General features: G+C 39.9%; 1 protein-coding gene across 1 annotated transcript in view; it reads right to left on the bottom strand.

Moving 5' to 3' along the window:
* Window positions 1-17,164, bottom strand: part of dcc (DCC netrin 1 receptor) — a 306,576-nt gene that overhangs the window by 14,852 nt on the left and 274,560 nt on the right. Inside the window, exon 29 of the mRNA XM_040158011.1 lies at window positions 11,326-11,631. Coding sequence (XP_040013945.1) covers window positions 11,326-11,631 — 306 coding nt within the window. The remainder of the gene's footprint in view (window positions 1-11,325; window positions 11,632-17,164) is intronic.

The raw sequence follows: 17,164 nt of genomic DNA, 5'->3' as shown, positions 1-17,164 counted from the left end.
TTCTTCTACCCACACTCCCCTCCTTCTCTCCCTGCACTACATTCCTTCATATCCTGATCAATAACATCCATTTGCCTTCCTGAGAAACAAAACACCTGGAACAGTTTTGATGGCAGCGGATTACACCAGAGAACAAGAAACAGTCTAAATGGCTTTTAACATCAGCAGTCTTCAGAGCGTATAAAAATTATTCCTAAACTATGAAAAAAAATGCCTCAAAACTATGTTTTTGCTATTTTTTTTCTTACTGTCTAGACAAGAGGTCACTGTCAGGTATGCCGTTCAACCATTTGCACAATCGACTGATGCTCTCATTGTGCTCCTCCTTTACCTGCAAGTCTAAATTTGAAGACATGGACGAGACTTCTAAACAGTCTAAATGGCTGATCCTTTGTCTTGTAAACTGTCAAAATGGTACAAAGTTTGTGAGTGTCTTGGAATTTTCTGTTTGCATTTGCTATGTTAGGCTTTTATCTGGACAAAATAGTCATAATCATCCAATTTTTACTTCTAAAAATTGACAGTCAAAATTTGAACCGCTAGAACAATCTGAATGATTTAGGCTTTTAGACCAGATAGTCCCAAGAACTCAAATAAGGGACAAAAAGGTCATTTAGTGTTTTCTCCTTTAGGGTTCCAACAAATCTCAAGATTTGTGACACATACTAGATGATTCAATCAAAACATCAACGAGTGACAGTTTTGTTTGAGATGAAATGTTTGCATTCAACAACACTAGCTTGATTCCAGACCTCTGAATCACCACCCACATGTTAATGTTTTTTTCACATAGGTGTGACGCCTGGATGTACATTGATCATATATATATATATATCTATATATATATATATAGATATATATATATATATAGAGAGAGAGAGAGAGAGATTGGGCCACAGGGGATTTTTTCCTTGCAATACTACAAGTGGCCACTGGGACAAACTGGCAGTAAGGCTGAGTGGCGGCGCCATATCCAGCTCTCTTAATACATCTATGGTCTGATGTGACAGTTATTCCCCAGTTGGAGAAATGATCAACCAATCAGGGCTTTGCAGATAGGATTAAGAATTGGAATGTCATCTTCCTGTGCCAGAAAACTGGGGAAAGAAATTGCTATAACGGGGGATATGGATGCTGCTGTACATGTGTTAAGTCGACTTACAGAAATAAAAACTCTACATATTTCTTCAAACGACATGGTAATTATTAAATGCTCCTAGCAACAGCTACTCCATCTGTGCCAAATGAAAATTAGGTCAGAGTGACGGATATGTTACTCACTTCTGATAAGTTAGGACAAAACAAAATAAGGCCCTTCCCTCAACAGAAAACAGCTAGTATGAACACAATATCAGACCGAATAATATCATTTAAATATAATATTTTCACACTCATATCATTTGGTATCTGCATCACATTTTCTCTTGCAGAACAACAACACCCAACTGAAACTACATTGCAAAGAACACAACTGAAGATCCTAGTTTGAACATGAGAAGAGTTAGACTGCAGCTATACTTTGAGATTATGGCTATATGGTCACATAGCATGCTAACATGCTAAATATAGCATGCTAAGATGCTTAAGTTTTTATGTTAAGGACTTAGTCCCACCAGCATTAACAACAGAAAACAGTTCAGTGGAATCATTGTGATCAGTGTAAATCTGAACAGAGCTTTTATACTTCAAAATGCTCTGTCAAGCAATAGCAAATAGTCTTAACAGTGATGACCTTTGACAGAACAGAGCATCAGAGAGTCAAAAATAGAGTATTATTAGCTGTGCAGCACCTTCCAGTTTTTTATAACCCTGCTCTGCTAGAGTCTTAACTGCTCCACAAAAGCAACGCAACATGATCTGCAGTCAGGCGTCAGACAGAAGTCCATGATACAAATACTATCACTTGAATGAACCGCGTAAACTCCAGTTAGCAACCGAGCCAGCTACCATGCTAACTGGAAGGTAGTAAGCTTGACTGGTAGGCTACTGTGGCTGGCTACTGCTAGCATGTTCCAAGCTACCAAGCATGTTACTGGTTAGCTTCTCTGCTACAGTAGCTCACAAACTAGACAGATTACTAACGTGGCTAACTTGCAATCCTGTTAGAAGGTAATCAGAGCCAGAAGAAAAGCTTGTTTGTGCTCCTGCACATCTACTTATTTGACATATTTTTCTTTTGAGTCTGTAGCTTTTTGATGACATCTTGAGATAGGAGAAGAGGCAGAGGAAGGAGACCTTCCAACTTACTGGTTGGTTTTTCTTTCTTACGAACGTGACCAAACTGTATACAGATGTCATTTACACCTGGGTGAGTTTTGATAACAATGTGAACCACACCATCTTCAGATCACATCACATACTAATTGCATGTATAAATGGGGGCTTTGATTTAGGTAACTCCTCTCTCATCTTCCCCTCAGGACATACTTTGTATTTTTGCCCAACAAATGGTAGTGATCCAAGAATATCAAAGTGGTTTCGCCATTTTTTCTAGTGTGGGGAACATTATGACCTTACAAGGGCTCTAGAGTGGCTCAAGACTTTCAGTCTGTCTCTTTCAGTCCCATTACTTTATTTTCACGGTAATACTGACCTTGTGTAGCTCTGAATGTCTGTCCCTGCCAGCTTCATTTCAAAATGAAGCAGAACCAAATGTGTTTGTATGACTTCTCATCACACTGCTGTCAGACCGAATCCAAACTGAACTGAGCTAAAGAAAAAAAAAAACATTTTGCAGAAAAACAATGAGCTACAGCAGTACAGAGCTGAAGCAAAGGTTACACATCCACAGTGAAGAAAGCCATAAAAGAGGGTTTCACAGTGCCTGGCCTACCCTCGGGGGGTTTGTAAGATGAGGTGTGTGTGTGTTGGGGGGGAGGGGGGGGTCAATGGTGGCTCATCTGCTCAAAGAGGTAGATATATTTACCAGACAAGCTGGAGTGGAGGTGTGAAACGCCCGCTGGGGGTCACATCAGCAGTGTCTGTCTGTTTCTGGGTCGAAGGCAAAGATGGAGAGATTTACAGCAATAGGAGGTGAAGATGGAGGGGGCGGAGTTATTGATCCTTAGGAACAGTTTGAGGTAAATACAGCTGAAGATGAAACGAGTCTTTGAGGAAACGTCTCTAGAGGGAGACAGCCGGCATCTCATCCGCCTCCCACAGCAGTGTGGTGTTTCTTTGTCAGCCTGATTTATCTCCTTTGTATTTTGTGTCTGTCTACATGTCGGTTTGATGTCTAACTCTCTGTGCACCTGTCTACTGGACCAATGAGGGGGCAGCAGACTGGCCAATGGATGTTCACAGGAGAACACCATCTTCAGACCGATCTTTTGTTAGCATTCTAAACAGAAGCCAAGAGAGATTTTTGTTCCATGGCTTAAAACACTTTAGCTTCATTGGGAATGTATGGAAGCCCATTTCTGCCAAGAACTTTTTTTTAAAAAAGGGTGAAAATTTAGGAATGATAGTAGTATAAATGATAGAAGTATACTCATGGGATATCAAATATAAAGTGCTAGGTAATAATGAAGTTACAGTAAATCCAAATTATGAGATAACGAGTCATATTGCCTTACTATCCGTCTCATAATCCTCATTTAGTACCTGATGTGTCTTGCTTTAGCATCTCAGAATTTTGATTTATTCAATGAAACTTTATTGTCATTAATTTCATTTGGCATTTCACACCGTAACTGCAAACCGTCTGCTGCCCCCATAATCCTGCTCAACACCCACTGCTACAATTATAATTAGTCTCATTATTATTACTATTAATGTTATTATTATTATATATCTTTAGGTGGAACCTGCATTGTGCTATGTTCTCTTTCTTCTTGCTCTCTCTTGTTCTCTCCCCCTCCCTCTCTCTCTCTCTTTCACTCTCTCTCTTTCTCTCTCAACCCACCCACCATGAGCTGGGTTCTGTTCAAGGTTTCTACCTGTTAAAAGGGAGTTTTTTTCTTGCCGCTGTCACCAGCTTGCTCAATGGGGAATGTTGTGTCTCTGTAAATATAACTATAAAAAGTACAGTCATAATATTAATCTACTATCTCTTAATGACATGTTAAGGTGCGGTAGCTGCTCTGGCTCCTGTCCGCTAACATCGGTGCCTTTTATTTTGAAGTAGCAGCAGGGCGCAGTTCCGCACTTCTACCACAAGATCCCATCAGCCAGTACAAAACAGGCTGCTGCTATCCCCAAGCCACCTACTTTAATCTCATCACACAGTGGAACAGAGTGGATTATTTTTTAAAATAGGGGGATTGGTTGGCAATATGATATGATTATTAAAGCAAGTAATACCAACTAGAATCGTAAACATTCTTTATTATCTCAGATTTAGTATCTTCTCCTCTCCTAATATTTATACTTGCTATGCTAAGTAACTAAGATGTTGACTTAGAATCTCATAATTTTGATTCACCGTCAGTATTTTTATTTTTGTTATTCCTGTTTCCATCTTTTATTTCTTTTCCTGGGAGAAATGGGCCTCCATAAAACTGGTAATAGAACTACATTAAACTTTGTGATCTGAAGGGTGTAACAAGAGTACAAAGTCTGCAAACCTTTGATGTATTAAGGCCTCACTCTTACCACCTCACCATGTCTGATCAAACTGCAGATTGAAGCTCAACACTATCCTTCACCATCCTCCTCCACAGCTCCATTTTTACTTCACGCCTGAGGACTCAAAGTCTTTTGAAAATTCTTTTTTTCCTTAATCTCCCATCACATTTCTTTGACATGAGGTGGGTATTAACAGGTCACATGAATATGAGATAAGAGCTTTCACCTGGATTTACCTGCTGCTCTGCTAACTATCCTCAGTACAATTTAATAATTACATGACTGAGCTATCTGACAATGCGGTCGTGTTCGCATTCATGTTTTTTTGTTTTCTATTGCAGAGTTAATTTTTTGCCATATACAGTATTATTGATGAATCCTTATGATTTTGGTGACCTCCTGATCTTTCCTGTAGTGCCACTGACCGGGTAAACTTGTAAGGCTTTTGTATATAGTGTGGGGAATGAACACTGCGGCCTCTTGAAAATAAGAAAAAGTCAAGTGAATGATTTGAGAATGAGTGTAAAAAATACCACAGGTGTCAACCTTTCTCTCTCTGTCCTACATGGTCATGCCACAGATAACCATTTTAAACTATGGTAAAGCTTTTCATTGGTAATAATATGTGTCCTCTGAGGCGAGATGAAGGCGTACACTTAAAAACATCCATCACAGTTGGCTTTGTGTCTGCCTCCAGCTGTGGCTGAAATGTCTTTTCTCAGTATCAGACATTGAGTCAGACAATCCCATTACAGCTTCCAGCAATAAACTGCACATTGAGGACAACTTAAGTAAGTAACTGCCCACCATCGTGCTTTCCTCTGCAGATGGCCTTTGGAGGCTCGAGTTAAAAATAGAAGAAGGTCTCAGTTTCTGTGGTTGGTGAAGAACAATAAACCTCTTTGCTTCAGTTGAAGCTAGAAATAGAAGTTGTTGATAATATTTATTTCTAATTCGAACTCATCTCTTTTCATAGCAGCAACATAACTGGAGTTTCATTTGTTCTACCTCAGATTCTTTAATTCACTGTATTTTAAATTTAACAGAGTTTGTGGCTCATGCTTGGATTACAATGGGATGATAATCCTGGCTAATTTGCTTTGCAAAATATGTTTTGGAGCATTTTTTTCTAGTCACATACAACATAGAAGCCATATCAAGGAGGTAGGGGTGGATGGCTGGGTATACAAAGCTCATAACTCAGCATCCCAACTGTTTAGACCACGGAAGTGCTCATATCATATTCTCATGCCCTGATTATTGTGGCCAAAACTAATTCCTTGATTATTGCTATTAGATCTGAAATATTACAAAAAATTTACAAAACTACACAACATGTTTGCCCTGGATTTCATTGAACCAGTTAATTCTATTTACACTGTATATTGCAACGATGTTTGACTCACAAGACACAGATTAAAAAAGACTGAAGCAGCTGAGGCTGAGCTATCCTGACTGATGACATCATCAGGGTTATTTTTTCATATTTACATACATACAGTTCCCTCCTCTTGACAAGTAAACTCTACTTCATGAGTAAAATCATTGGAGTGCTCCCTTAACAAGAAATACACTTAAGCATGTTTGATGAATAAGTTTAGAACAATTTACTGGAAATAACTGTCTTATGGATTTTACACATCCATTCATGTTTTCGTATATGATTTCTTTTGTGTGTTGATGGTTAAAGGACAGGCAAAGCTGAAGTTGACCTGTGAGGAAGAACATAATATACGCCCACAAACTGCCCGTGCTTCAGTAGGAAAAGGTAATCAACTAATGTTAGCATAGCAAGCTATAGCTAGACAAACCAGGAGCCTGCTTCGGATCAGGGGAAGGACACTCCCTTGTGGCTAAACAAAATAAAACTGCTAATGGAGGCAGGAGCGCTGTATTGTATTTTATGGTGGCCTTTGAAAATAGCAGTAGTTACAGCTACAGAAACAGCTGTTACCATCAACCTATTCTACCACAATACATAGTGAATGTGAAGTTAGTTTGAGTTGTTAACCCAAGGCCACAGCTTCAGTCACATTACATACTCTTTATACTACAACATATATCCAACACCCTTGTGATTATGGGGTTGTACTTAAGCGCACAGTGCTGCCGTGCCTGCTGCCACAAAGCTCACCTGAGAGCAATGCTTTCACTTCATGCTGCTGCTGTCAATACAGCATTTCAAAAGTCCCACCTCCACCCCAGCATCCACCTGTATGCTTTGTGGTTCTGTGGGGATGTTGTTATCATCACTCTCCACTGCCTGCTGATATGTGCTTAGTATTTCCTTGTTGGGTGTGACAAGGTCAGGGCCTAGATGCCAAATATCAACAGTGGGCTGATTCTATATTTAAATAAAACACTTGGGTAAGGTTTGCGAAAGGTTGCAGTCTTGGTGAATATTTTAAAAGGGCAATGAGCAAGAACTGGCTAGCTGTTGAATTCATACTCCAAACAAATAGGGGGCAGCATATTACCAGAAAGCACAAACTGGCCGTGCTGACCTGTCATTCGTGGTACGTGTTCCGGGCCTGGGCCAATCACAACCGAGGTTCAACCCTCACCCTCACATTGAGCTAACGTTAGCTTCAATAAATCTAAACTCAGCATAGGGCACTTGCAATCTGATTATGTAACTGGTAGTTTTTTTTTCTTTGGTTATTGCTAGACTGACAACGACGATTTCACTCTAAGTCGGCCCAGTCAGAGAGACAGGGAAGATGTAGTGCTAGCATGCGTCGAGGACGAGCCACGAGAGGTGTAACATGTGAGTAAGAGGGAGAGCAGCTTGAGCAGCAGCATCAAGAGCTGAGCTGGAGATAAGAGTGGAGGAATATTGCAGAGAGGATGGCTGCAACACAAGTTTAAAAACCTACTCGCAGCTGCTACTTTTCATCTTCTCATGTTAGACTGAGGGCAGACTGAGTGATACGGTGACTCACTATCGCCTCTTGAGGTACAAAGTGGTATTATGAGATGGGATGGGCTGGGGCTAGATGCTTAGCACGCTGACTTCATTAGATATTTCTGCAACACAATACATAGACGTCTTTGACAAAACGTCAAAACTGTTCACACACTAAAGTCTGTAGATAATCTTAGTTAATTTTTGAATGTTTTGAACTAAAAAACTTACATATTGCCCCTTTAAAGAGTCAACACATACTGCTCAGTCTTCACCAATTGCTTAAAAAGAAACAAAAGCACTCTTCATGCTTTATTTCCCAGTAGCTAGTATTGTAAAAAAAATGAATGAAATAGGTTGACAATGAAAGTCTTGCACATATGTCCAATAAAAATGTTTCCTTAATATTTTAACAAAAAACATAATCCAGAAACTTCTGAAACAGCACCTAGAAATCCCATTTTTTTACAGACCAACAGCAGGTACATTAGAGCAAGAACAAGTTTCAAGTAAACCTCTCTCATGTGCAGCTTTCTGTCCATCTTACAAACTTGAGTATCAACCTTTCCTCTGCCCAAGTCTCTCTCCCCCTCTTTCTTTCTCTCTTTCACCACAACAATCCAATTAAACCATGAGAGAATCTCATTCTTTTCGCCGAGGGAGTCATTCAGGCCTGGATAAACACACAAACAAGACCAACAATGAACATCAAACCTCATTGCTCACAAGTCTTTTTTGCTCTCCTCGATAGAGAGATGGAGGGGAGGAGGGGAGTTGATGGAGGTAGTGCTGCCCGGCTCTGAGGGTCCGTGTTGGGGGGGGGGGCATGGGGGTGGTTTTGGGGTCAGAGGGTGAGTGGGGGGTCTCTGGGAGTTGAGCCCATTGTTGCCGTAGGCTCACTATTTCTGAGCAAAAGGTTTCCAGGAGCTGAAAATCAATGTTAATCTGAGGCCACCTGGGCGTGTAAACAGAACCATAATGGAACTATATATACACCCGCCCACATACACACTGAAGTAATACACACCTACAGAAAGCATTACACACAACCAAATACACCCACACATACACACACACTGTCTAGGGATCAAATGTACTGTAGGCAAGTGTTTTGTTTTTTGTTCCCACTGCTGCAGGTGTTCAGAGGGAGAATGACAGGATGAGCCAACGAGGGAAATGAACAAGAGAAAGACAGATCTAAAAAAGACTGACAGTAAGAGAGGATATATAAAGGGAATAGAAATGAAAGTAAAGAAGACAGAGAAGACAGACAGGGAATGAGGGAATATGGTGTTCATTCCTCCAGTACTTGGAGAATCCATGGCAAAGAGCAATGAAGCTGTTATGGGGGCTTAGGGTGGAGCAGCTCCTTACTAACACATTTAATGATGTTTTATTTGGAAGTACGTATATGGAGCACAAAAGAATTAGTGAACTTAAAAAAACAAATCTGAGCACTTTTCAGTCTGCAAGTTAACAGCGTGCAGGTACAAATTTCAAGATGTAAACAGAATCATTTTTATGCGCTTGTGTCTGTGTCTGCTCTCCTTTTTTTCTCCAGTAGCTTTGGTGGGTTCTTGAGATCTTAAGTGGGCACTCAGGACCATTTTGAACTAGCAAGCTTCAACAAGACACACTCTTATCCAGATACTAGGGTCATGTCCTTAGAGGAAGCATAGTGGATAACCATTCAAGTGTGCCAAAAAATAGATACATTTTCTATGGCGTGTGCTATCTAATAGTAAGCAAATAACCAAGCTTTAAATATGTAGCTAATGAAAAAATCAGATTTAGTCTGGTCTTGACCACTGAAAACCTGAGTAGCTATCTTTAACTTAATTTTACTGAAAATTACTCTGCTATGCTGACTTACAAGCTACTTAACTCAACTAACTTACATTGAATATGTTATTATGTGAAAGTAGATAATGTCTAACCTTGTCACTCCCCTGGAATCGAGCTTAGTTATCTTATCATAGACTGGTAATGAAAAATATGAGCTGAGGTGCTCGACAAAGTCAATAGGTTTCATTGTCAAGAAACCGCAGACGTCTTAACCAAATTTCAAGGCAATCCAGCTGACATTTGTGAAGATATTTCCGTCTGAATTGGTGGACCGACTGAGAGTGCCATTGCTAGAGTCCTATAGCAGGGCTAAAAAAAGACAAAAGACAACTAAGGAGAGATGATTTTCATGAGGAAGAACAATGTTTTGTGAAATATAAGGCTCCTTGAAAGTGAGACAAAGAGAGAGACAGAGAGAGAGAGAGAGAGAGAGAGAAAGAGAGAGAGAGAGGTGGATATATGGAGAGACGTAACATAAAGAGAGAAAGAGAGAAAACACGGGAGGTCAGTCCAGATCAGATGCAACCCTCTGGCTAATGTCAAGGCCAGTTACAGTATCCTTCTACAAACACACACACACACACACACACACACACACACACACACACACACACACACACACACACACACACACACACACACACACACACACACACACACACACACACACACGTATACACACTGTATGGACAATCACACACCGTGTAGCAGCCTGAGGCTAAATGCATTTAGCTTCCCTGAATAAAATATTAAACAAAGTGAAGTCGCTCAATGGAAAGAATCCAGCTTAAACAAAGAGTTGCTGGAATCTAACAAAACAATCAATGACAAACAGGAGAAACAGCAGACACAGATACAGAGAGTGGAACCAGATACCAACTTTAAAAGATATAAGTTTTTTGTCATCATGTGGGGTAACCTCATTTTCCTGGTCTCGTTTCAGCTAAAAATGTGAGACCAATGGAATGAGCACTAAATAAACATCACATCAGTCCTTAGGAAGGAATCATTTAACACTTCAGTGAAGGAATGGCAAACATTAAGTCATAAAAAGTGAATGCAGCGATACTCTAAAACTTCCAGTGAGGCAAATTGAAAACCCGAAAGATGAGTATTTGAGGTAAAGGTTTTTCCTATTCACTTAAATAAAGTTCTCTTGGAGCACCATCTAGTGGACATTAGAGGAAGTGATGCTGAACCCACTTTAGCTCTGAATTCAGCCTTCAGCCATTATGCTAACTGCTTTGGTTTGGTCCTATTATGTAATGTGATGCTGCATAATTTGATGTCATGTTACTTCATGAAAAATGTCATGCTGTTATGTAATGTCACGTAATGTCATGTCTCGTAAAGACACATCGCGTAATGTCATGTGATATAATGCCATGTCACATAATGTCACGTTGTGTAATTTCACGTCGCGTAATGTCACGTTGCATAATTTAATGTCACGTAATGTCATGTCAAATAATGTCACATTTGGATATGTCACGTCGTGTAATGTCACGTTGCGTATTGTCATGTCACGTAACGTCATGTTAGGTAATGTCACGTCGTGTCATGTCACGTCACGTCGCGTAATGTCAAGTCACGTAATGTCACGTCGCGTAATGTCACGTCACATAATGTCATGTTACAAATACGCCACTAGGGTTTCCATCCTCGATGAACTCACTGCCACATCACACCCCTTTGCACCATGTCACATCATGTCACGTCACGAAATGTATCATCGCATCACACTATCTTCTTATGTTCGTCATGTTACAACTCATTATGTCACGTCAAGTTCATGTCACTTTATGTCACATCACAATGTGTCACGTTAAGCCTCCTGTTATGTCATGTTACTTGCATTGACCATTATGTCATGATACGCCATGTTATGTTATGTAACATAACAATATTAGTTTTTAGTTCACTTATGGGTTTAAAGAAAAACCTGGGTGTATCATGATCTTTGATTTGTGAACTGAGTCTTAAGACACCTGACAAACAGCTGTACTCACTGGACTGCGGCATCATGGAGGTGTACACCTTGGGGTCGATAGTCCCCATGGGTGGTGGCAGCAGTGGGTTGGTGAAGCTTCGTAGCGGGTGGGTGGGCCGCACACAGGCTGTTGGGATGGTCCGACCGCTCCCTGCCTGGGCCTCATCGGCGGCGGCTGCAGCAGCAGCAGGAACACCCGGGACTGGGCCAACCCCGGAAACGTGTTCCCCGGGCGTGCCGGAGGAGCCGGGGAGAAGGGGAGGGGCCTGCTGTGGTGGAGGCTGCTGCTGGAGGAGAGGATTGGTGGAAGTGTCTGTGGGCATCGCTGAAGAAGAGGAGGACATAAAGGAAGTTAGGAGAGAGGGAAGTAGGTGAAAAGAATTGGTCGGAGGACAGAAAGATATGAGAGATGTTAAAGAGGGATTTGGGGATTGGAAGAATTAAAGAATTGGGATGAAGAGAGGGAAGGACAAAAGAAAAAAAGTCCAATTAGTCTGAATCACTGAGTCATTTGTAAAGAGTCAACATTTATGTGGAGAAAAGACAGAAAAACATACATTGAAGAAAACAAACTTCAAACGTGAATATTCTGAAACAAAATTTTTCTGAGCTTCAGCGATTTTTCCAGTTTCTGTCAGTTTCTGCTTTGATGTGGGCAGTAATACACTGAGAAAATGTTCCACTCTTGTGTAAATTACTGCTGCTGCAGGAGGGCAGCGGGACAGAAAATGTGTTTCTGTCAGGAATTTTAATGTAAATACTGTCTGCATGGACCTTCTACTGTTTGTTTGAACACCTGTGGTCATTCCTAATGTGTTTAAACCCCACTAGAGAGAAACAGACACATGCATGCAAGGGAGATGTTTGTCTACTGTCTTTACTTTTAGCTGTGCGTTTCACCTCCATGACAGAAAAAACAGTCATATTTTGAAATGTATGCACTGAAAGGCTCATGGATCTTTAAAATCTATTAAAACTAAACTATATACTTTAATAATTTAACTTAAAACATCAATCTTTTCCTTATGCATAAAGAAACCCAGAGTTCTGTCAGATTTTCAATTTTGTTCTTTTCCTTTGTTGAGTGTGAATATTTTTTGCTGGTGTTTCGTTATTGGCTAAATTTCTTCACTCTCAGAGAAACCCCATTTCATCTCTGCGGCGATACATGTGAGAGAAATAGGTAGATGAAGACAAAAAAGAGGAGCTTCTTGCTGAAGGGAAGAGAAAAGAAATCTCCTGACAGTGTGCAGAAACATGCCTCTGATGTGACATGAGAGATGAAACTCCCTGTGTAGCTGCTGCCAGTCTGATCAGAGAGAACATGGGAGAGTAGGGACAGCCACTAATTTCTCGTACAGCCGCTGTGTTCATTAACCAGTTGGGACGAGAGAAAGAAAGGAGAGGAAAAGCTGAGGGAAGGAATGTGAGAGCCACACATAGAAGACTGAGGGAACAGGTGGATGGAAAGCAGATGATGGGTGGGGAAAGAGCGAAGAGAGAGGGATTGAAGAGGAAGAAGGGAAAGATTTTTAAAAGCACAGGGAGCCCAAAGAAAAGGACTCAGGAACAATAACACAGACCTTGAATTTTTGCTACAAGTCCTCAAACCTGAGCAAGGATGTAGGTAGTTTGTCCCTATGATAACAAAGGTCCGGTACGCCACCACTGGATAGACTTTGTGTATTTATTATTGTAACCATGACGACAAAGGTCTGGTATACTTGCCACCTTAGGCGCGCTATTTCAGGAGATGCTTCTATGGGTCATATCAGAGGGTAAGGACAAAAAACCTTTACTGTATGGACGTTCAGGTTCGAGGACTTTTAGGAAAAACATTAAGTGAGCTGCTTCTACCAACACAACCGCAGCCTCCTCGCTGATTGAAAATTACATCGACAAGATGGATACATCAGCCACTACTGAGTTGTTAGGGATTTACAAAATAAAATACCATCCCTTCAAACAATAAATCTGCCAGGATAACACAGTCAAACTGAGTGAATGAATTGAAACAACAATTTTTTTTAATAATCAGGCTACTGTTTGACAATAGCCTCAACCTATAACCACCTCAGAAAGGAAAGAAAACACACCGTCCTGACACTAATCCTCCCCTTACTGTATATCAAACTGGTTTTACTCTAATCCAGATCCAGAGATCAGAGTAACAGTCTGGATCATTTTGTGATAGTTTCCAGACAATGAAGGGCATCCCTCAAATCAAAGAAGAAGAAGGACCAGAGGAAAACAAAACACAACAAAAATAAATCAATAAATAAAACAACCAGAAAGGGTAATAAGTATAAATGAGATGACAGAGGAAAGGAGGATGTGTCCTCCTCTTTTTTCATAAGCTCCTCCACTCCTCCACCTTTCATTTGCACTGCCCACCCATCTCCTCTCCATCGCATTTCATATTTGACAACAAACCTAATCTCCATCACTGCAGTGATGGAAAGCTGCAGTAACACTGTTAAATGACACCTTGGTTGTTTATTTGCTTACTCTGAGTGTTTGAACGGAAAGCATAAGAACTATACTTAGACACAAAGAAACACAACAGTTAATTCATTTTAAGGTATGAGTCGAGAGATAAAAAATCCATCGGTTAAAGATGTTGAGGTAGAATGGTGAAGTGATTTATTCAATTTTGTTTTTACTTGCAGTGTCTACAAAGGAACACAAGTTCCCAACAACAGACTGCAGATATATATATATATTTTTTTTTATACCAGAACTTTTCACTTAAATGTTCCTCAGTCTGGAAATGTTCCTCAGTCTAGAAACATGGGAGAGCCCTGGATCATTTAACCATACTATAGCAAATCAACCTTAAACCGTGTTCAAACATCACACATCATTACTATGTTTTCCTATTTGGCTTTCAAACACTTGATTACCCTCTTAAATATCTCTTTAACTGTATCATGTTCAGTTTTTGATCACTACTGGTGTTATAGTGCAATATTTTGGTGTGTTTTGTTTGTATCATGTCTTATACTAGCACACGCATGAGTGAGCTGGTAACGTTCAGACACATCCCTGCTGACTGCAGAGGGATCAGGACCCTAATAAGGGGTTGCAAGACGAATAATAATAAGATCATTTCAGGGGTCGGAAAATTAATTCTAACCGTTGTGCTTGCAAAATATTTTATAGATTTAATTAATCAGAACACTAAAAATAATCAAAATCTAACCATCTATCTAAGAAAGGTCTTTAACAGTCTTTAATTCAACTGCTCACAACTCAGAGTCTCTATTTGCAATTCATGTGTCTTGCCTGGATTGGCTAGCTATTGGATATCAAAAAAAAGTGTAAAATGTATCCAAGAAAGACTCAAGATGGAATGAAATCCGATTCTAGGCAAATGTGGAAAGGTTGTAAATGAATCCTTCTCACCTAGAACCATACATCATCTTCACTCCTCTCAAGTGTAACTATGTCTGCAAGCACTTTGTGGAAATATCTACTTAGAGGGTCTGTCCCCTGAGATAACAGAAGCTGATTTTACACTGAAATTCACAGTCTCATTCAAGCAATTGGAAAAAACTAGCTCCAGCAATTTCAACAAAGCTGTTGTAGAATTTATCTGATCCCTGATCAGTTCAGCCACTGAATGATCTGGAGGGGTGGGGGAATGGCGTGAGAGCCTGTGAAGACAATAAAACTTTGTATTGCTCATATTCCATAAATGAAATTCATCCATGTTTTTGTCTTAGTTTAGCTAGCCTGCTTTAATGTTTTTATTGTTAGAACTATGAATGTAAAGTTATTCATCTTTTAGTGTTTTTGGCAGTTTATTAAATCACATTTTGAGGAAAGGTCATAGGTATATTGTGCTTTGTATTAAGGGGTCTGCTGCCATAAAACAAGAAGTAGAAGAAAACACAGAGGTAAATGTCTGCCAAATAAAACAGGGGCTCTATGATGTCCTTCTGTGTCAGGCTAAGCCACTGACTGACCATAAACAGACATTATAGTACAGGTTTTAAAATGCTAAAAAAAAAAAATGATTAAAACATAGAAAATGTATTCAACATCTAACTCAACATTGGAGTTCCCACCTGATGAATATACGTCCAATATTCGCTCTTCCCCAAACTCTCCACCAACTCATTAGCTGCTAAATGCTTCACTATGGTCACCAGCTACTTGCTAAGTGTGTCTGTCTGCTGTTTTGTGCTGGGCAGGTATTTTTGTTGTGGAAAGTTTGCCCTGGTAAAACACTCTGGAAATAATTAGCACTGGTGGTTTGCTAAGAATAAGTATATTATATACAATATAGGTACCTTACAGCCTGGTGCAAAGGGAAGAATCTCTCCAAAGAAAGTGCTGTACATAATTTATAGTTGTCTTAGAGACAAAGCTAAAGACCATGATTGGCAATTTGCCCAAAAACAACCTGATATTGAGCAATCGGCAAAAGCCACAAACTGTCCACAAGCTGTCCTCGCTGTAAGCCATGTATGCACAGAAGGTCATACTAGCTCTTCATTAAAGCTACTATATTTGATTTACACTGAGTGAAATATTCAAACCCCACACTACAGGTTTTTTATGGGTGCACAATTTCATCAAAAGCCAATATTATACATGTCTTGATGCATCATTTTAGAAACATTTCTTGAAATCCTCCCTTATATATTTGGCATTTTTGGAAACTCTGGGATCTCAACTAAAATTTAAAATGAAGTTCTGTGGGTCTGAATAAAGTGGAAGTTGTTGGCATTGACGAACAACAATTTATTAATTTGTCTTTTTTTTTTCTTCCAAATTTCACTTGATTTTATCTTGGGACAAAATTTGTGGTTCAGGATGCTTATAATATAAAATATGGGATTCATTAAATCTGAAGAGATTTGAATGAGCTGTTGCTATGGAGAAGACTCAATCCAGAACAATGTAATCATAATAAACAGTAAATGGACTGCATTTACATAGTACTGGGTATTCATCCAAAGCACTTCAAAATTTGTCTCTTATTCACCCAATCACACAAACACACATACAGTCACATGCTGGCCTACTCATTGAAATCAGTGTCTTGCTTAAGGACACTTCAACATGTGGACAGGAGGAGCTTGGGATAGAGCCACCAGCCCTGTGATTGGTGGACAACCCACTCTACATGTTGAGCCACAGCTGCCCCAGAGATGTATTATATACAGACCGCTTTGAAAGATCGTAATGAATTATTTCAAATATCGGACTTTATCCAACACTTTCTACAGCTGTCAATGTTTGACTTCATCCTGTCATGAGCCACATTGTAAAAGAGTCTGAAGCTCCCTGACTGGGTATGTCTTTCAGCAATGCTATCTGGGACTTGGAGTGGGCTTCTTTTGGACCCAATCTTGTCCTTTCAATTTGCAATCAGAGAAGCTCATTGTCGTGTCTCATTGCTTGTGTGACTTTAAAGTTTATGTTATCTCCCTCATTAACAGCCTCCACATCTCTCTCTCATTATTGCTACTTCACTCTATCATTAGCTGCCCCAAAACCACCCCTTCGTCATCTTGCAAGTGTGTGTTTTGCCAGCAGTGATCAGCCCTCCCAGTGTGTCAGCTAATTCAATGACTCTGAAGCTTCTCCTCATCTCTCTGCTGTTGTTAAATCATTGATACAAGCCGACCAGGAATTAGCCAATTACTGAATTACTGCTCCCCATCACGTCGTTTAGCATTTAGCTCTTCTGCAAAATGGGGCTTAAATACAAAAGGGAGGAGGAGGAGGAGGAGAACAGTGGAGAGAGAACTGGGAAGACTAAGATGCTGCAGTTTAAGCCCTGTTGTAATTTAAGGTTTAAAGGTTAAGGTTTATTATTGTATTATTATATACCATTATATATACTA

Source organism: Xiphias gladius, chromosome 20 (assembly GCF_016859285.1).
Source record: "Xiphias gladius isolate SHS-SW01 ecotype Sanya breed wild chromosome 20, ASM1685928v1, whole genome shotgun sequence".
Lineage (NCBI taxonomy): Eukaryota > Metazoa > Chordata > Actinopteri > Istiophoriformes > Xiphiidae > Xiphias > Xiphias gladius.
The sequence above is the reverse complement of the archived record's forward strand: the minus strand, read 5'-3'. Positions and strand labels throughout refer to the sequence as shown.